The sequence below is a fragment of the Schistocerca gregaria genome, chromosome 4, assembly GCF_023897955.1.
Source record: "Schistocerca gregaria isolate iqSchGreg1 chromosome 4, iqSchGreg1.2, whole genome shotgun sequence".
NCBI lineage: Eukaryota > Metazoa > Arthropoda > Insecta > Orthoptera > Acrididae > Schistocerca > Schistocerca gregaria.
The window spans coordinates 49,253,000-49,276,541 of NC_064923.1; the positions used below are offsets into that span (position 1 = coordinate 49,253,000).

At 43.2% G+C, this 23,542-nt stretch overlaps 1 protein-coding gene across 2 annotated transcripts in view; it reads left to right on the plus strand.

Moving 5' to 3' along the window:
• Positions 1–23,542, plus strand: part of LOC126267533 (glutamic acid-rich protein-like) — a 477,667-nt gene that overhangs the window by 205,662 nt on the left and 248,463 nt on the right. Inside the window, exon 5 of one of the 2 annotated variants that reach the window (XM_049972835.1) lies at positions 2,089–2,201. In XM_049972835.1, coding sequence (XP_049828792.1) covers positions 2,089–2,201 — 113 coding nt within the window. Of the gene's footprint in view, positions 1–2,085; positions 2,202–23,542 lie in introns of both variants that reach the window. The other variant, XM_049972834.1, reaches the window with a different exon arrangement.

Genomic DNA, 23,542 nt, shown 5'->3' on the forward strand with positions numbered 1-23,542 from the left:
TTGATATGCTGGACTAGTAAATGTAATACATGAAAGATAAGCATACCCGTAGTAATTTTAAGTGTATATTTAGGATCGAAGTATTGCTGCAAATTAGCTGGAGAATGTTGCACACTGAAATGATCTATTTACACATGCACTTGGCAAATAAAAATATCCAGTACTCTCCACAACAAACACCTGAAACATATCGCAGAATATTTCACAATTGTTTCTTATGTGTGATTTTGAATTATAATTATCCATTGTAATAAAGACAACTGTATTGTTGGTGCCATAATTTCATTTGAGATGTTTCAATTTTATTTTTATGTTTTTTTTGTTTATTTTTCTTATGCCTATCAAATCAGAAACTAAATGAGACATATTCCTATACAAATGTTACATGAATAATGTGTGGTGCATGGTGCTTTGAACCAACAAGAAGAGGTCTTGAGCAGTGACATTGACTTCTTGAAACTATCTGTACAGTGATATAGGTTAAGATCACAGGCATCGCACCCTGCAGCCATTCATGCTGATGGGCCCTCGTTTGTGATGATTAATTAAAATTCAGAATTTTGCATGACTCTCATTAGCGTAAATTAAGTACTGATATGTGAACTGGTTTTATAGCATAATGGATAGGGTAAGGGCCTCATGTGCAGAATATTGTGAATTTGAATTTCATTAAGTGCCCAACATTTTCTTATTTTTAAATTCTTATTATAATGATTTTATCATTATTTTTATTCAGTTACTTGGTTTAAATGAATTTTTTTGTTTTTATTCATTTGTCACATAATTTTAGTCACCATATGAACTTTTTTTATTTGTTCTCGTTTTTTCTTTATATCATTGTTTTTCCACTCAGAACTTTTGTGAATGTGGATTTAATTGTATTTATTTGCCGATTATAATATTCCAACATGTAAAACTGCCAATGTACCAATTAAAATACAAAAGATGAAATAATATATTTCTATTGACTCTGCAGTGGTGTCAAAAATGTTTTTCATTACAAATTGTGCATTTTTTGTGTGGTAATTGTGTTACACACATTTAAAACACAAATTACTATTGCATTTTGGACAAAATAATGCAGATGAAGATTTAAACAAAAGTAGGGATTATAAGTAAAACAAAATTCAATCAAAATGTGAGGACTAGAAATAATGAAAGCAATAACATGAAGCCGTCCGGAGTGGCCGAGCAGTTCTAGGCGCTACATTCTGGTGCCGCCCGACTGCTACGGTCGCAGATTCGAAACCTGCCTTTGGCATGGATGTATGTGATGTCCTTAGATTAGTTAGGTTTAAGTAGTTCTAAGTTCTAGGGGAATGATGACCTCAGATGTTAAGTCCCATAGTGCTCAGAGCCATTTGATTTGAACCAATAACATGGACGAAAATATAGTACGACAAATGGAAAGAAATTAAATAAAAATTAAGACATGAAATTAATTAAAATCAAATAAGAAAGTTTCCAAGTGGGAAAAGAATGATACAGAGAAAAAGGAGACAAATTAAAATGTTGTTTTGATAATTAAAATGGTGTGACAAAGAAGTAGATATAAAAAAAATTACATTTAAGTGAATTAATTGAATAGATCAGTCATTTCAATAAAGACTTAATTGTAGCACCTCTCAATCGTCTGCATGTGATGCTCTTACCCTATTCATTACACTGGACAACCAGTGTATAACCAACCTTTCAGTACTTTTTAATGCTAATGAGCACCATGCGTGTGTGTGTGTGTGTGTGTGTGTGTGTGTGTGTGTGTGTGTGTGTGTGTGTGTGTGTCACAAATGTGGCTCACTAGGAGGTGTGGCTGCAGGCTGTGTGGGATCTTAACCTACATTACTGTATAGATGGTTTCAAATAAGTGATCCCACTTCTGGGGACCTCTTCTTGATGCAATTGATGGAAAGTTCTTTGTCTTAAATTTCCGTGTTCAGAGGAAATAAAAATGAGTAAGAGAGAAGTGGAAATAATTTCGTATTGCATTTCCATTACCAACTACCTTTTGGGAAAGGATCTGACTTGTAAATTGTTCTATTAAATTATCAATACCACGAGATGCTTTCAGGTTGTTTTTTGTTTCAGCAGAGTAATGAGTTTCGAAGGAGGATGTGGCATGCTCAAGAATCTTGTTCAACATTCGAGAGACAGCACGAATATCACAGGAGTCCCAGGGACCGAAGTGTTGGGCCAGATAAGAGGTGAATAGTTAAATAATTCATGTCAACCGTCTCTCCCCCCCCCCCCCCCCCCCTCCTCTCCCCCATCCCGATAGATCACAGCCTGCCTGTCCTCCACACAACACTTCCTTTCAACATAGTCACCATGCATTTGTACACATTTGCACCATAATTGAATCCTGGCATCAAACCCAGTTTGGAAAAATTCAGGGTTTTGCTGCTTGGGCCATGTTTTTAAAGCTGTTTTAACCTCATCCATACCAATGAATCTGTAACCATGCAGCTCATCTTTCAGAAGTGGTGACTATGTTGATTGCTGCTGTTGTGTCAAGAAGAGATCAGGCTGTGATCTGTACTAATTCAACTGTTATACATCCATTATTAAAATTTTTATGACAGAAGAAGCATTGATCCACCTCCATATACTGTGTGTGTGTGTGTGTGTGTGTGTGTGTGTGTGTGTGTGTGTGTGCGCGCGCGCGCGCGCGCGCACGCATGTGCTCTTGTGTGTGTGTGTGCGCGCGCGCGCGCGCACGCATGTGCTCTTGCGTGTGTGTGTGCGTGCGCGCGCACGCATGTGCTCTTGCGTGTGTGCGCGCGTGCGCACTTGAGTGTGCGCGCGCTTAGGTGAGTAGGCGCGCGTGTGAGTGTGTACTTGCGACTCCACTTTTTATACAGTACATATAAGTTTGTTTTTAGGTAATCTTAGTTGATGGCAAGAAAGAGCTTCCATGAATATTTTGTCCACTTTTGAGGGTTGGTCATAAAGTTTCTGTTGTCACTTTCAAATAATCAAATAGTGACCATGAAACTGGGTGATGATGATGGTCCTTATCAATGTGTCCAACCTCTGAATGACTTAACATGGATCTTATATGAAGAAGTCTACATTTTGGCTGTTCAGGAAACATTCCACCTAGTAAATCACCCTTAATCATTCCAGAAATGTCTATGACACAATTGCTTCATCATCCGAGACAAATGGAATTCCTGGATGCCCTGTCAGAAGAATTTTAGAGGTAAAGCAAAATTTTGTAGCCCAAAGATGCAGAATCTAAAACTAAATCTACATCTAAATTGATACTCCACTGTCCACCATACAGCGTATGGTACCACTACTAGTAATGTTCTTTCCCGTTTCTCTTGCAAATAGTGAGGGAAAAATGACTTATCTATATGCCTCTATATGAGCCCCAAATTCTCATATCTTATCCCTTTCAGACATTAATTTTTTCTGGAGGAAGTAAAATTTTTCTTTATGCTGTATTGCTCTTAGGCGATTTTTTAAAATGGTTTTAGATGCAAGATTTTTACAAAAATATGTACCCTTTTTCAAATAATACTTTGTACACTTGGCTTTGTTTTATGGCCTAAATTAAGTAATTTTGAAATATTCAATGTTGTAATAAATAATCTGATCATTTAATAATTACCATGCAAAATAATATTCATTAATGCAGTGGAAGAAACCTAACCAACCACTTCCAAGTATTCTGGATGTCAAGCTGCCGCGCACTGCTGTGTTGACTTGTTGATATTTTTACAGTGAATCCCTATAGTTGGCAGCTCTAGGTACTGATAAAGTGATTGAACATTCAAAAATGTGTAGATGAGATTTCCACTGTGGAAAAATATTTCTCTTGCAACTAAGATACAGTAAAATTTAATGTAAATAGTTGTAGCCAGTGAGTCTTGAAAGGGTTATCTTCCTGGTCCTTACATGAAATGTATGTTGGTGGCAGTAGTATTGTTCTACAGTCAGCTTCAAACACCAGTTCTCAGAATATTCTCAATCACGTTCTTTGAAAAGAACATTGCTTTCCCACCACACATTCCCATTGGAGTTCCATAAGCATCTTGCATGTTGTTCGAACCCACCAATAAACAAATCTGGCAAGCTGCCTCAGAATTGCTTCAATGTCTTCTTCCTTTAATCCACTCTGGTACTGATCCTAAACAGTTGAGCAGTACTCAAGAATAGATTGCACTATCAACCTATATGCACTCTCCTTTGCAGATGAACCACACTTTCCTAAAATTCTTGTAATAAACTGAAGTTAACCAATCACCTTTCCCACCGCAGTCCTCACTTGCTTGTTCCATTTCATATCAGTTTGCAATGTTAAGTCCATATATTTAAATGACATGATTGTGTCAAGCAGGACGCTACTAATGCTGTATCTGAACATTATGGGTTTTGTTTTTCTTGCTCATTCGCATTAATCTACATTTTTCTACGTATAGAATGCACTGCCATTCATCATACCAATTAGAAATTTTGTCTAAATCATCCCGTGTCCTCCTACAGTTGCTCAACTCCCACACCATACCGTTCACCATGGCATCATCAGCAAACAATCGCAGATCACCACCCACCCTACCCACCAAATCATTTATTTGTATAGAGAATAATGGTGGTCCTATCACACTTCCCTGGGGCTCTCCTGACAATACCCTTGCCTCTGATGAACACTCACCATCGAGGACAACATACTTGGTTTTATAATTTAACACTCTGCCATCTGGCGACACCACAGTGGTGTCTTCTGCATATTATCGCCCAGACACCACAGTGTTGTCGTGAGCATAGTATCCTGCAGTAGCCGGTGACAGCACTGTAGCATCTATTGTGTTCGGTTGGTGTTTTGTTTAGGTAACAATAAGTTACACACGTCAACAAGTTTTTTGTTTTTATAGGTACTTGTCCCCTTCCATCATGACAGACCGAAATAGACGATACAATTATTTACGATGAATGCACGGAGCAAAACTTTCAGGTTGCCACAACATTGTCTCATGGTGATCCGGTTAACAGACTTTCCTGTCACAGAAAGCAACACCAACTAATAGGCCTATGTATTTCTGAAACGATAAACAAAACTGAAGAAACTGCCATGTATGTTCCAAAAACAACAACAACAACAAAATTACACTTAATGTGCAAGTCTTGTGGAGCTTCGCTACATCTTGGAGACTGTTTTGCCGCATATCCTATGAAAGAGAAATACTAAGTATCAAAGACAATGCAAATAAACAAATATATGAAACAAATTTTGTACTTATTTACGTACTTATATCTTCAAAATTTTACGAAAGTAAGGGAACAGGGTTGATAACATAGGACGACTAACAATGAGATTAGTAACATGTAACAATTTGTTATCGCTTGATAATGTCAAAACCAGCCGGCGACAAGCCAAGTAATCTGAATTAGAGCTGCCGGTGCCAAGCGAATAAATTTGTACGAGACGTGCGGATGGCAAAGTGTTTGTTGTTGAGCGACTCGTACATCTGTGAACCTCTTCCATGTTCTCTTGCCTTCTTTAACAGCTTGCAATGGGGCACTATGTCAAATACTTTGTGGAAATCTAGAAATATTGAATCTGCCTTTTGCCCTTAGTCCATAGGTTGCAGAATATTGGATGAGAAAAGGGCGCACTGAGTTTCACATGAACAGTGCTTTTTAAAACAGCCAGATGTGTCTGTGTCCTGAGCAGTGAAATGGTGCATTGACAGTTCCAAAAAACAATCAGCATGACCTTCCCCAACCATATTTATTTTCTTTGTCTTACGGCATTGATGAATCCATGTATTTCCAAAGATTCCTTAGCTCCTTTATCTCAAGGTCATAGTTATACAGCCAGCAATTACCTGTGTTGATTAAGCATCTAATTTGTCTGCAGTGGCCTGACACAGCTACTGCCTTGGTTTGCCAAACTTTTGAATGTGTGTGAGCAGTCATGGAACCCGGGAGATGGTGCCCTTTCTCGTGTTTAATATTTGCTTCAAGGTGACTGATTTTAACTTTTTCCACTATCGACTCAGTTGTGATACGTGGGTATTTGAGCACCAGATCTTCATTTCTCTTAGGATTCCTGATTATACACAGACATATATTCACTTCGTTCTTCAGCAATCGTACTTCTTTACCTGATGTGGAATTGTCTGCGCAAACTGACTACTGTATTGCATGAAGGAGCATTGCTGCCACCAATTCAACAAGGATTTTTACAGTATTTCCCTCTTCAAAGGCAGAAAATTACCACATAAGACTCCAATTTATTGGAGGCTATACCATTTTCTTTTTGTCCCTGTAGTGATGTGCTATGGTACTGTGGTATGGAGATTTCAGTGTGCCTCCAAACAAACAGAAAACAAATTACATTGATGCCACTTCCATTCACACTAACATCCGTAATGTCCAGGACCTTGCCATTATTGAACAATAACTCTCCCAGCTCCTGATGGATTCAAAATTTAAAATCTCTTTCCTATTCACCACGATCAACTATATCTTCAACCACAATTACTTCTCCTTTGAAAGCATCACCTACAAACAAATCCAGGGTATGGCTGTGGGCACCCACATGGCACCATGCTATGCCAGCCTATTCATTGGCCATCTTGTTGAAGTCCTTTCTAACTGTCCAGAATCCCAAACCCTTCACTTGGTTCACATTCACTGATGACATCTTCACAATCTGAATCAAGGGTGAGGACACCTTGTCCACATTCCTCCAAAATCTCAATGCCTTCTCCCCCATTCGCTTACCATGGTCCTCCTCAACCAAACAAGCAACCTTTCCCAACACTGACCTCCATCTCAAAGATGGCTACATCAGTACCTCCATCCATATCAAACCTACCAACCACCAGCAATATCTCCACTTCAACAGTTGCCACCAATTTCATACCAGAATGTCCCTCCCATATGACCTAGCTACCTGTGGCCATCACACCTGTAGTGACGAACAGTCCCTGTCTAAATACATACGTGGTGTAGACCCAGTTTGGATTGGATACATGATGTAGAATGCTGGTTTTCCATTTCGCTTCCAGTGCTCTCTACATCTTTTCATCAATAAATACATGGTCTCCATTGTTGGGTTTGACCTGCCACCACTTTTCCAGATTTTTCAGAAGTGTGGGTGGAGGCTCTCCTCCTGCAGCTTCCCCTACACCCACTGTTGGAACAATGGCTACCCACCCACTGGGGATGCCGATCCCCATTCCCCAGCCAAAGACACATCATCTTCGTCCAGGTTCTCACACCATGAAGGGGCCCCTTGGGACACTCCCCTCCAAGTACCTGCCAGTCTGCAACTGGATACCAGCCAGTGGCAGAAGGAGCCTCAAGCTGCTGGTCATAGGGCTTCACGAGCTTCTTCAGTCCCTGAAACTAATTCAGAGAAGCCCTCCCAGTCATCCAAACCCCCTAAAGAAAAGAAACACAAAAAGAAGTCTTCCAAGATGAACGAAATTCCAGTGGCCTCCTTGCCACCATATCCCACATGTTCTGCTTCCAATGTGGTGTCCGTTCCACCTTAGCACCCTTCCTTTCCAACAAAGTAATCCTGCAAAACCCAGCACTGCAGCCCTCCGTTGTGGGGGGAGGGCCATCAAGTACCTGCAAGATAGTAGCCCTTTGACCACGCAGAGATTGCACTGTTGATGCCAGAGCTGATACCTCCCCCATGTATGCCAAGGGCTGTGTACCCATTAAGACAGAGGCATAGGGACTCCAAGCAACAGACTATTGGTTTGGTAACATTGAGTGGCATCCATGGGTAAACTGCTGTTCGGAGTGGTTGGTACCATGGCAAATGTCTTGCATATGAAGCAGATGGTACTTTCTTCAATGGCTGGTAACACAGCCCCAGTAGTCTCTTCCAACAGAAAGAACTTATTCAATACAGAGAGATACAACCCCAAAATGTTTCCTTCCTTAGCTACGCTATGGGAAGAACATCAGACAAAGTGACAAGCAGAGAAATACGACCCCCAGTTCCTGATTTGTAAAAGAATGGATGAGGATTCCTTTTTCGTTACAAAGCCTTATTTTCTTTGTGGAGACTATAAAGTACAAGTTTTGGGAAGTTTCACCAATCTCTAAAATGAAGAATGGGTCAGTTTTGATTAAGTCTGCATCCCCTGCCCAGTCATGAGCATTAGTTGCTTGTGACAAGCTCGGTAATATTCCGGTGACTGTCACTCACCATAGTAGTCTAAACATGGTTCAAGGCATCTTGAAGTCTGACAATGAGCTTTGTGCCAACTCAGAGCGATGGGGTGTACACTTTCTGTCATGTCCATAGGGCAGCAAAGGACAATGGGATTGCTACCAGGGTCTTCATCTTGGCCTTTGAGGATGATTCAGTGCCTGAAAAGATCAAAGTGATGGTATACCTAAATGACGTGAAACCATACACCCACTCACCCCCTTGATACAGTGATTCATATGTATGAAATACAGCCACATGTCTTCACGCTGTGAGGCTTGTCCAGCCTGTATGGCATTTGCATCTGACTCACCTGACTGCATTGTCTTTCAGAGAGTGAAAAAATACAAGAATATTATACTCCGAACAGACTGACATAGCAAGAGACCAAGAAAAAGTATGAACATCTACATTCCACATGCATGACAAGGTCATATTTTACGGCTATGATGATGTCGCTCTCACTGCCGATGGTACTCTCTTCCATTATGCATCCTACAGCGAGCCCTCAGGGCCACTGTATTGTGCCTGCCCCCCTGATGGTTGGAGGCTCTCCTCCTGCAGCTTCCACCACACCCACTGTGGGAACAATGGCTACCCACCCACTGTGGATACCGATCCCCATTCTTCAGCTGAAGACACATCATCTTCATCCAGGTTCTCACACCAGGAAGGAGCCCCATGGGACACTCCCCTCCAAGTACCTGCCGGTCTGCAACTGGATACCAGCCAGTGGCAGAAGGAGCTGCAAGCTGCTGGTCATAGGGCTTCACGAGCTTCTTCAGTCCCTGAAACTAATTCAGAGAAGCCCTCCCAGTCATCCAAACCCCCTAAAGAAAAGAAACACAAAAAGTAGTCTTCCAAGATGAACGAAATTCCAGTAGCCCCCATGCCACCATATCTCCCATGTTCTGGTTCCGTGGGCACAGCAGCGATCCCAATTGTCCATGGGACACCAGATTGCACCATGTGACATGTCTCATAACCTATGTGTTTTGATACCATACCCTCTCAACCAGGGTCAGCAGCGACCCTCGGACATACGAGGTGTACAACTTTACTTCTGCCGTTTGCTCTGATAGGTGGTGACAATGGTAAGCAGCGGTTGAAAGAAACAGATTGCAGGCATCAGGCAGTTAGCTTGGATTTCGGTCAAAATAACCTCATTCAAATATTAGTCTGCATCATAAAGTTGTTCTTGATTGAAAATGTCAGTTTATGAGCGTAATTCTCATCACTTGCGGGAGGTGTTACTGTTTTGTTTCAATATGAAGAAAAAATGGCTGAGTCTCATTGAATGCTCTCAGGTACGTTTGATATGTATGCGGTTAGGGAAAGAATGTGTTGTGAGTGGTTCCAATGCTTCAAGAACAGTGATATTAACATTGTAGACCGGCATAGTGGTGGAAGAGAGAATGTTTTCGAAGATGCAGAATTGGAGACATTGCTGAGTGAAGACTTGTGTTAAACTCAAGAAGAATAGGCATGATTAGTGGGAGTGACACAGCAAACCATTTCAAAATGTCTCAAGGCTATGGGCATGATTCAGAAAGAAGGAACTTGTGTTCTGGGTGAGCTGAAACCAAGCTTTTTTGTGTTTGTGAACAGGTGCTTCAGAGAGAAAAACGGAAGGGATTTCTGCATTGCATTGTGACCAGGGACTAAAAGTGGGTTCATTACGATAACCCTAAACGCAGAAAATCATGGGGATATCCCGGCTATGCTTCCACTTCAACGGCAAACTGAATATTCACGGCTCCAAGATCATTTGGTGTACCAGCTCGGTTTTGTGTACTATGAGGTGTTAAAACCAAGTGAAACAATCACAGGTGCTTCTTATCGAACGGAATTAATGTGTTTGAATAGAGCATTAAAAGAAAAACAGCTGCATTACAGTGAGAGGCATGATAAAGTAATTTTACAGCATGACAATGCTTGACCCCACGTTGCAAAAGAGGTCAAAACGTCTTTGGAAATGTTAAAATGGGAAAACCTACCTCACCCACCATATTCTCCAGACATTGCTCCCTCTGGCTATCACCTGTTTAGATCATGGTGCATGGCCTGGCTGACCAACACTTACAATCTCATGAAGAAGTCACAAATTGGATTGATTCGTGGATTCTGGATGAACAATTTTTTTGATGTGGAAGATAGGAGAAAGTAGTGGCCATTGATGGAAATACTCTGAATGATACATGTGTAACCAATTTATTTCATTTAAGCCTCAAATGTAGGGGAAAAATGGTGGAAGCAAAGTTGTACACCTTGTAACTTGTTTCCTTGGTCCCTTCAAGCCCTCTCAGTATACCAACAGCTTCATTTTCCAGTGGAATTGTTGTGGCTTTCTCCAGTACCTAGATGAGCTATGACATCTTTTATGCTTCACACCTGCTTTATGCATTCCCCTGTAGGATACTTGGATACTTGATTTCCAACATTGTGAATCCTGTCCCTCATGGCTAACAGGGATATTTTAAGAATCATGCCAATTGTGATAGGGTGTCAGGTGAATTTTGTTTCTGCGTTCCATACTGTGTATATAGTGAACTTGTGCATCTTGATACAACTTTGGAGTCTGTGACTGTTCAAGTAAGAGCATTTCAGGATTTTATTATCTGTAATGTTTATCTCTCTCCTGAAGATGGAGTTCCTCAGAACATATTGTCTGCATTTGTTTCTCGGCTCCCCTCACCTTTTTGATCTGGGGCAGTTTCAGAGCACATAACCCTTTGTGAGGTTAAACCATCCTTTGTGGGATTGAACCATGCATCAATGACCACAATAAAGACATCGAAAATGTACTGGCAGATCTTGACCTGTGTCTCTTGAATATTGGTGCCTCCACACACTTCAGTGCGGCATGTGGAAATTACTCAGACATTGAACTTTATATCTGCAGCTCTCATCTTCTCCCATCCATCAACGGGTGGGTCCACGATGTATCTGTGTGGTAGTGACAACTTCCCAATCTTCCTTTCCCTCTCTGAGCTTCACTCCCCTGAGCACCCTAGATTGGCTCTCCTCAATACCAACTGTGATGTTTTCACCTCCAATGTCATTCTGAGCTCCCTGCTAAATGGAGACATTGACAAGGCTGTCCTGAGGCCAGTCCAATAGCAGCTATTCTATTAGCAGATGACTTAGCTATCCCATATTCTTCGGGATCTCCCTATTGGGAGCTATTGCCTTGGTGGACCTTGGAAATTGCCGATGCTATTAGAGATCATAGATGGGCTCTCCAATGCCATAAGCATCATGCAACAGTTGAGCACATCAGTGCCTTTAAATGGCTCCAGGCTCAGATCCCCCACTTAATAGAGTGACGGAAGCAAGAATGCTGGCTATGATACATTTCAAACATTTGACTTTAAAGGGTAGTCCATTAATCATGACCAGGCCAAATATCTCACAGAATAAGTTGAAACAAAAAAACTACAAAGAACAAAACTTGTCTAGCTTGAATGGGGAAACCAGATGGTGCTATGGTTGTCCGGCTAGATGACATTTCCATAGGTCAAACGGATATCAGCTGCATTTTTTTTAAAATAGGAACCCCCATTTTTTATTACATATTCGTGTAGAACGTAAAGAAATACGAATGTTTCAGTTAGATCACATTTTTCACTTGTGATAGGTGGCGCGCTAGATGGTGCTGCCATAGGTCAAACAGATATCAACTGCGTTTTTTTAAATAGGAACCCCCATTTTTATTACATATTCGTGTAGTATGTAAAGAAATATGAATGTTTCAGCTGGACCACTTTTTTCGCTTTGTGATACATTGCGCTGTAATAGTCGAAAATAGATGGCTCACAATTTTAGACAAACAGTTGGTGACAGGTAGGTTTTTTAAATTAAAATACAGAACGTAGGTACGTTTGAACATTTTATTTCGGTTGTTCCAATGTGATACATGTACCTTTGTGAACTTACCATTTCTGAGAACGCATGCCGTTACAGCATGACTACCTGTAAATACCACATTAATGCAATAAATGCTCAAAATGGTGTCTGTCAACCTCAATGCATTTGGCAATATGTGTAATGACATTCCTCTCCACAGCAAGTAGTTTGCCTTGTGTAATGTTCGCACATGCATTGACAATGCGCTGACGCATGTTGTCAGGCGTTGTTGGTGGAACACAATAGCAAATATCCTTCAACTTTCCCCACAGAAAGAAATCCAGGGACGTCAGATCCGGTGAACGTGCAGGCCATGGTATGGTGCTTCGACGACCAATCCACCTGTCTTGAAACATGCTATTCAATACCGCTTCAACCGCATGTGAGCTGTGTGCCAGACATCCATCATGTTGAAAGTACATCGCCATTCTGCCATGCAGTGAAACATCTTGTAGTAACATCGGTAGAACATTACATAGGAAATCAGCATACATTGCACCATTTAGATTGCCATAGATAAAATAGGGGCCAATTATCCTTCCTCCCATAATGCCGCACCATACATTAACCCGCCAAGGTTACTGATGTTCCACTTGTCACAGACATCATGGGTTTTCAATTGCCCAGTAGTGCATATTATGCTTGTTTACCTTACCGCTGTTGGTGAATGATGCTTTGTCCCTAAATAGAATGCTTGCAAAAAATCTGTCATCGTGCTGTAATTTCTCTTGTACCCAGTGGCAGAACTGTACACGACGATCAAAGTCGTTGCCATGCAATTCCTGGTACATAGATATATGGTACAGGTGCAGTCGATGTTGATGTAGCATTCTCAACACTGACGTTTTTGAGATTCCCATTCTCATGCAGTTTGTCTGCTACTGATATGCAGATTAGCTGCGACAGCAGCTAAAACACCTGCTTGGCATCATCGTTTGTTGCAGGTCGTGGTTGACATTTCACATGTGGTTAAACACTTCCTGTTTCCTTAAATAACGTAACTATACAGTAAACGGTCTTCACAATTGGATGATGTCATCCAGGATACCGAGCAGCATACATAGCACATGCCCGTTGGGCATTTTGATCACAATAGCCATACATCTACACGATATCGAATTTTTCCGCAATTGGTAAACGGTCCATTTTAACACGGCTAATATATCACAAAGCAAATACCGTCCGCACTGGCGGAATGTTACGTGATACCACGTACTTATACGTTTGTGACTATTACAGCAGCATTTATCACAAAGCAAAAAAAAGTGGTCCAACTAAAACATTCATATTTCTTTACGTACTACACGAATAATAAAAAATGTGAGTTCCTATTTTAAAAACATACAGTTGATATCTGTTTGATCTATGGCAATCTAGCGGGCCAACCATAGCGCCAACTGGTTTCCCCCTTTAAGCTAGACAAGTTTCATTCTGTGTAGTTTTTTTTTTGTTTGAGGCTTATTTCATGAGATGTTTAGCCATTCCTTGAATGGTGCAGTTTTCACTGACCCAGATGCTGTAGCCGAACATTTTGCTCTGAATTATGCTCGAGCCTCTGCATCTGAGAACTATCAACTTACTTTTCATGTCCTTAAGCAGTAGAATGAGCAATTGCACTTATCTTTCACTGGACGCTGTCTGGAGTCCTATACCCAGTCAGTGAGTGGGAATTCTTCAGTGACCTTTTCCCTGATACAACCCTAGGACCGGACCATTTCCACAGCCAAATGCTGCAACCCCTGTCATTGGATTGTCAGTGTCACCTCCTTACAGTCTTCAACCATATCTGGGGTGAGAGTGAGCTCCCATCTCAGTGACCGGAGAGCATCATCATCCCACTACTGAAACCAGATAAGCATCCCCTAGAGATGGACAGCTATAGCCCAATTAATCTCACCAGTGTTCTCTGTATGTTGCCCAAACATGTGGTGAACCAGCAGCTGTGTTGGCTCCTAGAATCTCAGGGCCTTCTGACTCTGTCCCAGGGCAGTTTTTGCCAAGGCTGTACCACTACTGATAATTTGGTTTGTCTAGAGTCAGCCATCCGGACAGCTTTTGACTGATGTTAACACATTATTGCTGCCTTCTTCAACCTACAAAGGCTTATCACATGGGGACACCACATCCTTGCTGCCTTACATGGGTGTGGTCTCTGGGCCCACTTTAGATTTGCGCCCAGGACTTCTTGTCACACCATACATTCCAGGTTCAAGTTGGTGCTTCCCACAGTACCCCCATATCCAAGAGAATGGAGTCCTGCAGGGTGTTGTGTTGAGTGTCCCTCCCTTATTAGTGGTTTAGGAGCAGCTGTGGGGTCTTCAGTTTCACCCTCCTTTATACTGACAGTTTTTGCTTTTACTATTGTTCCTCTAGTGTGGGTGTTGCTGAATGTTGACTGCAGGGTGCCACTCGAAATGCGCAATTATGGGCCCTCACCCACAGCTTTCAGTTTCCTGCCACCACGATTTGTGTCGTGCACTTCTGTCGCCATCGTATTGTTCATCCACAACAGGAATTTTACCTTGAGGGCCAATTACTTAATCTGGTGGAAACTTTTCACTTTTTGGGACTGGTATAGTTGCCCGGCTGATATGGCTTCCCCATCTTTGCCAACTCGAGCAAAGGTGCTGGCTGCACCTTAATACATTTTGCTGCCTCAGTGACATCATCTGAAATGCATCCCACACTACCCTTCTGCAGTCTTACAAATCACTGATCCTGCCCTCTTGGTTATGGGAGTCTGGCATATGATTCGGCATTTCCCCCAGCATTGTTGTCACTGGACCTGACACTCCACAGTGGGATCTGACTTTCATCAACATGAGTCATTCAGACTAGCCTTGTCGACAGCCTACTCACAGAGGCTGAGGTCCTTCCACTAGATCAGGTGCCAACAACAGCTACTCAGTCATGCTGTACATTTTTGCAGCTTCCATAAACATCCAAGCTGTAGTGTAGCCCCGGGGGGCTTGCTGCTCTTTGGCAGGTTCATGCTTAGCTACCATGGGACCCCCACCTTTGCAGCATTTTTTCCCTTTCTTGCAGCATGTCTATTCTCTTGCTGCTCTTTTTCCTCTCCCTTGGGTAACATGTCTGGGCTGTTTCGGAAATGTATTCCGCTTTTTCTGTTGTCAGTATCAAAATACTCTCCACTGTTTTTCATTCCTTTTGTCTTACTTCATTCACATTTTCCTATCTTTCATTCGCTTCAGCATCTGAGGACCCTCTTTTTCTTCTTCCTCCTTGTGTGCTCCTGAAGGCCAGCGCATACATCCGACGTGTAACAGATAACTGGGTGATGCGTAATTCAAAGCCCCAGGTCAAAAGGTAGGGTTCACATGTACCTCCTGGTACATGCCAGGTCCAGGGAGGGATGATTGCCTTAGATGCTACCTTCCCAAATTACCATTTGGCCCCTCCGTCAGGTATTCAGGAGGTGTGACCTGAGGTGTGAACAATCACCTAAGGGCGATGCATCCACTTCTGAATGGGGGCCCTAGTTGGAAGGAATCCGCCATCAGAGATGCTGGTAATCATGGGGGTTTTCTTGGAGTGAGTCAATCATCTTCACAGTCAGTGGCTATGAAACATAAACAGGATTAGGCTAACAATTCAGAGAGACTGCCAATTTTACCAAGGTTCTTCGTGGTTTCACCTACTGAAGGCAGTCATTCCTTTGTTATGGTAAATCTGTTTATTATTCAGTAAAGTGTTGATTCAATTGCTGGCCCTGTGAAATCCTGCTCTCGTTTATGCAATGGCACTTTGCTTTTGAAGACTACATTAGATTCTCAAGCACAACTGCTTGCAGCTACGCTCATCCATGGCTATCCTGTTCATGTCAAGGCCCATCGAACGCTGAATTCTTCGCATGATGTTATTTACACTAGGATGCTTGTTATTTACAATAGGATGCTCGATGGTCTGACCAAGGTGGAAATCCAAATGTCCCTCTCTGATCAGGGTGTCATTGCAGTCCCTCGTTTGATGAAAAAAGTAGATGCCTCCTTAGTGCCCATATGCAATCTCTTTCTCACTATTAATAGAATGGTTCTTCTGTCAAGAGATCAAAGCAGGTTATGAAGTCGTCACAGTCAGACTGTGTATTCCAAAACCGATGCACTGCTACCACAGTCATCGTTACAACCACACTCGAGAGTCCTGTGTAACCTGTGGTAGGATGCTGATGAGGCCGATTGTCCACCACCTCCTTCCCACTGCATAATCTACCGTGGCAACCATGCCACCTCCGCCCGTGATGTCCCATGTATCTCAATGAGTGGACTGTCCGTGAGATCCGGGTGTAGGAAAAAGTGCCTTACCCAGTCATTCGCAAGTTGTTGGCTAGTGAGAAACATAGCGTTTTACCATCTGGCAGCTACAGTACTGTTCTTGCTACCTCTCACTCAATAAAGGACATGGCCACGCAGCCGACCTGCATGTTGCCGGTGTGCACCACCAGCCATTTTTCTGCATTCAACTCTGCAGGCCGACAACAGAAGAACATTCCTGTAGACCTCATGGAGCAGGATCCTCCTACCTCTGTGCCCTGTAGCAGCAAGTCTTTGCAGGCTGGCACTTGGCTGCTGCCGAGGTGACACTCCTTCATTTTTTCCTTGTTGTGACTCTCCTCGAATGGAATGTTCAAGGCCATCGATCCAACCAAGAGGATTTTTAACTGCTCTTAGAATTGCAGCATCCACTTGTTCTTTTCCTTTAGGAAATGAAATTGCATCCTCACGGTCACTTTCAGCTTTTGCATTTCTTCCCCTTTCCGTTTTGACCCCTCCCAAGGTCGGCATTCCATTGCATGGGGGAGTCATGTTGCTTGTATTGGATGATGTTCATAGTCAACCCATCTCCCTGACTATCTGCCTTCAAGCTGTTGCAGTTCACCTTTTCCTTCCTCACTTGAAATTTTCCCTTTGTGCCATTTACATCCCTCTGTCATTCGATCTCACTAGGGCAGACTTCCCCCAGCTTACTCACCCCTTTCTGCTGCTCAGTGATTTTAATGCACTCCATCGCCTTTGGGGTTCTCCCAGAACCTGTCCAAGACATGCCCGCTTGGCTGATCTTCTTAATCAACTGAACTCTTCTGCCTTAACACAGGAGCGCCGACATTCCTTTCAGATTCTACACACAACTATTCCCATTTGGATTTATCCTTCTGCACTGCCCAGCTTCCCTATCATCTCGAGTGGTCTGTTCTCTCTGATTCATACTAAAGCGACCATTTCCCAAGTGCTATCCACTTACTGAGTCCTACCCCACCTAAGTGCACACCCAAATGAAGGCTTGCTAAGGCCGACTGGAGGCTTTACTCCTCCCTGGCGACATTTGACGAACAACATTTCCCCAGTTTGATGACCATGTAGAAGATCTTACAGACTTTATCCTTACCACTGCAGAACATCCCATTCCTTGCACTTGCTCTTTACCACACCATGTCCCATTCCTTTGATGGACTGAGGCATCACACGACGCAGTTTGCTTACAGAGATGTGCTCTCCGCGTTTTTAACTGCATTCATTATAAACAGTTGCATTCAGCGAGTTGTCATGTTATTTAGGGTAGCAAAAAAGCTAGCTGGATTTCATTCACTAGTTTTTTTTTAACAGATCCAGTCCCTCTTCTGCCGTGTGGGCAAACCTCCAACATCTCTCTGGGGCCAAGATCCATTCCCCAATTTCCAGCCTAACAGTATCAGACGATGTCATATTCGACCCTATTGCTATCTCCAGCACCTTGGGCCACCATTTTGCGGAGATCTCGAGCTCCTCCCACTATCAGCCTGCCGTCTTACATTGGGAATGAGTGGAGTAAACTCAGGTGATACCCTTCTTTTTTCAGAATCAGGACCAGAAGCCGTTAACATTCAGCACCTTTCTCTTGCGGGCAAGCACGTTATGCTTAATATGTACAACTGCATTTGGGCAGAGTGCGTGTGTCCCAGGTCCTGGCATGAAGCCACTGTCATGCCGACACTTAAGCCCGGTACAGCCAAACACCTTCCTCCTAGCTACTGCCCACTTTCTCTCACCAGCTGTGTTTGCAAGGTGATGGAACATATTATTTATGCCCAGCTGGTATGATGGTTCGAGCCTCACAATTTACTAACCATTGCACAATGTGGATTTCGGGTGCACCGTTTTGCAGTTGACAATCTTGGCACTTTGTTCACCTGTGCAATGAAAGGTTTTCTGCGGAAATGCCAGACTGAAGCCATATTTTTCGATTTGTAGAAAGCCTACGACACCTGCTGGAGGATTGGTATCATCAGTACTCTCTACAGGTGGGGCTTCCATGGACGCTTGCCCGTTTCCTTCAGCAATTTTTATAAAAACGAGTTTTTAAGGCCATGCGGGTTCTGCCTTGTCAGACACCTTCATCTAGGAAAACGGTGTGCCTCAGATTTCCATACTGATTGTCATCCTCTTTACTATCGACAGTAACCCTATAATGGCCCGTCTTCTGCTGGGAATCTCTGGCTCCATTTTCATTGAAAATTATGCCATCTATTGCAGTTCTCCACGGACCTGTCTCATTGAGCAACATCTTCAGTGATGTCTCAATTGCCAGTGTCCTACTGCTGTGACCTTCTCCTGCATGCTGTTTGTCTGCCATGTGTGGCCACCCACCCTGTGCCTCCTTCGATGACTCCTTTGATCCCCAGTATGGGGTGCATCCCTCTTCTCTGTTACCTAGTGGTGTTCACTTTCGGCTCTTGCTCAGGCAGCTTCACTTCACACTACATGCAACTTTTCCAGTGGATGTACCCTTCATGACCTTGGCTGTGTGCGGTAGATGTTCATCTTGGCCTTCATTTGCTTCCTGAGGACACTACTGCAGTGTCACTCTATTGTTCGGTCAGTTTCATGACCTTTGCATGGATCTGCACGTTACTACCTTTGTGTACACTACTGGCTCTCGGACAGATCGTTGTGTCAGGTGTGCCTTCGTCACTGGCGCTGACATTTTTTAGTATTGGCTTATGGAACACTGCTCAGTATTTGCAGCAGATCTCTGCACTCTGTATCAGACCATGCAATACATACAGTGTCATAGGCTTTTCCTTTGCGCCATCTGCTCAGACTCTCGCAGCACCCTTCAAAGCCTCTGTGTGCTGTATACCGTCGATCCCATAGTGCAACAGGTCCAAGAAAGCTGTCACTTGCTCTCTCTCAGTGGAGCCACTGTGATGTTTATGTGCGTTCCTGGTTACGTCTGTGCGTCCGGAAACAAGGCCCCTGATGCTGCTGCCAAGGCTGCAGTCATCATACCTCAATCTGCTAGTTCTTACATTCCCTTCGATGATCTCTGTGTTGCTGTCTGTAAGCTGGTGGTATCACTTTGGTATCACCACTGGTCCCCCCTTCCTGGGAACAAGCTGCAGGTTATCAAGCCTCTCCCAGCAGCTTGGATGAGACCACCTCTCAGCACTCTCGCCACTAGGGAGATCACTTTTAGTAGGTTGTGTGTTGGGCACTGTCTTTTTAGTCATCACCATTTGTAAATTGTGCTCCGCCACCACTTTGTGAACATTGCACTGAACTTTTGGCTGTCTGCCGTTTCCCAGCGGAATGCCCTTTTTTTTTAACTGCTTACGTTCCTATTTGTGTTTGCTGCCAGAGTTATTGGCCTTTTTGCTGTCGACCGCATTGTACTTTTTATCCATCATAGCAATATGGAGAAGTCCATTTAATTTTGTGTTCTGTACCTCTGTTTCTCTATTGCATATTTTTATAGACCTTCCTCCACATTCCTGTTTTCAGTTGTCTTCTCTTCCGTTGATTAGGATTGATGTGTAATTATTTTTAACTCCTCTCTTTGTCTTCATGTTCTATAGCTTTGACATGGGCTCCTATGAAACTAGTTGTTTTTGCAGCCTAAAAAAAGTTATAATGTCCTTTTTCCTATTAGGGTTTCCACCTCCCACAACAGAGACCTGCAACTGGGTTCACAATTTCAGTTCGACTACAGTGTCTGTGCTCTGTACTCCAATTTGTTGCCTCTTGTCAGGGAGCGATTGTGTAAACCACCGTGGCTTGTACCCCGACCTTGGATGTGTGTCAGTTTAGTCTTTTGACAGAAAGGTGTTTTGCCACCTGTTCCTCGCTATCCTTGATGTATTTCCAGATTTGAAAGTGGTATACACTGATGGCTCAATGTTCAATGGATGAACTGATTCTGCATACACACATGCAACATGCAGTGAACCATGCTCCTTGCTGAATAGATGCAATGTCTCCGTTACTGAATTGGCAGCCATCAAAAAAGCCCTTCACCATGTTTGTTCTTGCACTGACAAGTGGCTTCTAATCTGTAGTGATTTCCTGAGTAGGCTTCAGGCTGTAGATAAGTGTTACCCTCATCACCCATTACTCAAGACTATCAAGGATCTTCTTTCTGACTTCCATCAAGCTGAATGACCACGACTCTTTGTCTGGAACTTTGGACGTGTTGGGATCTCGGGGAATCAACTTGCCAACCACTTGGAAAAGTTCGCCACCAGGATGCCAATTTTGGAAATGAGATTCTCAGAATTGGATCTTCAGTCAACTCTACACTATAAGTTGTTGGATGTATGAAACTTGGAATGGTTCATTCTGGTCTCCCGAAACAAACTGATACCACAACCACTTGGCAGTCTTCCCTTTGCACTTCTCACAGAGAATCCACTGTCCTTTGTTGGCTATTCATTGGTTACACTTGCCACTTTCTATGATGTGAGGACCTACCTTACTGCTGAGATGTTGCCTGCCACATGACAGCCCACATCCTACTGGGCAGCCCAAATTTGGCTGCTTTGTGCTGATATCTTGAACTTACTGATGTGCTGTGTCTAGTGTTAGCAGCCGATGCCAAAGTGACTGCCCTGGTTTTACATTTCACCTGCGGAGGTGGTTTCTACTCATCTCTGTGGGGTGGGGCACTCCTTACCTCCTCTCACTCCAGTTCTCCTTGATTACCTCACTGTTTCCAGTGATTATGTGGCAACATTGTGATCCAAGAACAATGTGCCACTTCACTTGTTTCCGTGTGGTATGTTAAATTTGTTTGCGTTTAGCACAGTTGCCAATCTCTGCAACAAGAGTTCATTCTTGTCAAGACTTTCTGTCTTTTCTGCAATTTACTAGCATGTCAGCTTTCTATATACACCAACATAATCCATGAATAGGCTCATCAAGCTTCTAACATTGTACGCTAAGTTATTTGTATGCTACAAATAGCAATGTTTTTAGTATTCTGTAACACTCCAAGCGAGTAAGCCTGAAGCTGGCCCTACATCACAAGATTTCACTCCATTAAGAATCCCATGCTGTGCCTATATTTCTTTATAAATCTCCATTTAGCTCCAGAATAGCCAGGCTTACGCAGCGGCTATGTTACAAATTGTGTTCTTATCATAATTATCACAATTTTGTCTTTAGCTGTGTTCCAGGGACTCCCAATGCGTATGTGCATCATACTGTAATTAGTCAGATTTTGTCAATGCAGTCTGTACAGGAGCAAAACCTTGGGGGCTTAATAAAATCTCTAAATTCTTCACTTAATACTGATTTGTGAAACTTAATAAGTAGCCAGTGTGAGATAATAGGTTTCTCATCTCAGCATTCATATGTTGAATATGGGCTTGGCAACCCTGGGGTTCCTGATCTAGGAACTCGTAAGTACCACCAGTCTCCTGTTACCGTAAGCCCTGGGCATGCTTCGATGACCACTGTATGGCATGGCAGTGGAATGTTGTGTGTCACAGGGAATGGGGATCTTGGCTGGACCTGGATTGTGAGGCTGGCCAAAAAAAAAAAAAAGAGAGAGAGAGAGAGAGAGAGAGAGAGAGAGAGAGAGAGAGAGAGAGAGAGAGAGAGAGAGAAAACCTCAATCTCAAAGTGTGCTGTGCACTGATGAGAAGCATGGCTGTTGAGGTGGAACAGTCATTAGTGGACAACCTCTGGGGAACCTGCCATACCTCAGTTGTATAAGGCTTACTTAGGCCAGGGGGGCTCTATCTGAATGGACTATTGTTTCCCTAGCTACTGACGGGACTGAGATCGAACCCTCAAAATCATCATCTTCTCCTCCCAGTGGGAAGGATGTACTGCCTGGGAGCATTCCCACCCAATGCTCCAATGCAAATGAATGAGAGAGGCTAGCTCTTCTGGTATCTGCATCAGTTGAATTACAGTAACAGGGCTCAAGGAGTCATAAACTAAAATTTGTTTTTGGTCACTAAGAGCAAGGAGGGGACGTTCGAAAAAGTGTCCCCCTTCTATATCTATAAAGGCTGGGAAGTAGTTGCAGGAAGCCTGAGTATACTAAGCAGCTGTGGAATGGTTCCCTACTGGTCGAGACTAACAGGACAAAGCAGGTGGAACTACTTACAACAACAGAAAAGTTGGGTGAATGTGATGTAACTGTTGAATTGCATAACCCCCTTAAATCTAGCAAGGCTGTGGTCACTTGCCACGACATTATGGATATCGACATAACCAAACTTAAACAAGAGTGGGCATTGCAGGGGATAGTGTACGTAGAGCAAAGGATGCGTAGGAATGATGGAAAAATTTGGAAGACCACCATCTTCATTGTTACCTTTAATTCTCCAGTGTTGTCTCACCACTTCATGGTTTCCTCAGACTTGGGGTTAGGCATTATGCACCTAAACCTATGCAGTACTACAAATGACAGAATTTTGGTTACACAATGCTGAGTTGCGGGGGTGAAGCGACCTGTGGGAAATGTGGAAAGGCAACGCTTGAAGCTGTGATTGACTGTCCATCTCCAGCAGTCTGCATTAACTGCTCTAGGAGCCACTCAGTCAGGAGCTGAGACTAACCTATTTTTGAAGAGAAACAAAAAATTCAGGAACTGAAAGTCACCAAGCAGAAGCCAAAAAGGAATATGAGGCTCCAAACTTCCTGTCTTTACCACTTCTTATGCTTCTGTTGCACAGAACCCTGTTGCTAAGGTCGACACCTCAACACAAATGTCATCCTGTGTACAAACATCCACCACCATTTAATGACGAGGCCCTAACTGACCTTATTACACAGCTCCCCCTCCCCATTCATCCTCTGTGATGATTTCAATGCACATGCAACTAGTTGCTCTCGAGCTCTTGCTCACACTGCTCAATGGGAAGAGGTCGATGACTTGCACAGAAGAGACTTCTCCCTGATCTGGATTCACCCACCCAATAGGGTGGAACCTGAAAAGAAACTGCCATAATGGGTACTCAGTAGAGGTGACTGGACACATTATAGTGACTTGGCCCAGTTCGTACGTCATGCGAATGTCAGGTCATGGATGGATCATATTACCAAAATAATCCACCACACCATTGCAGCATCCATTCTACAGTCCATGGGACATCAGAAGGGGCAACCTGTCCCTTGGTCGAGTGCCGAATGCCACTCTGCAATCAGGACCAGGCATACGGCTCTGCATAGGTTC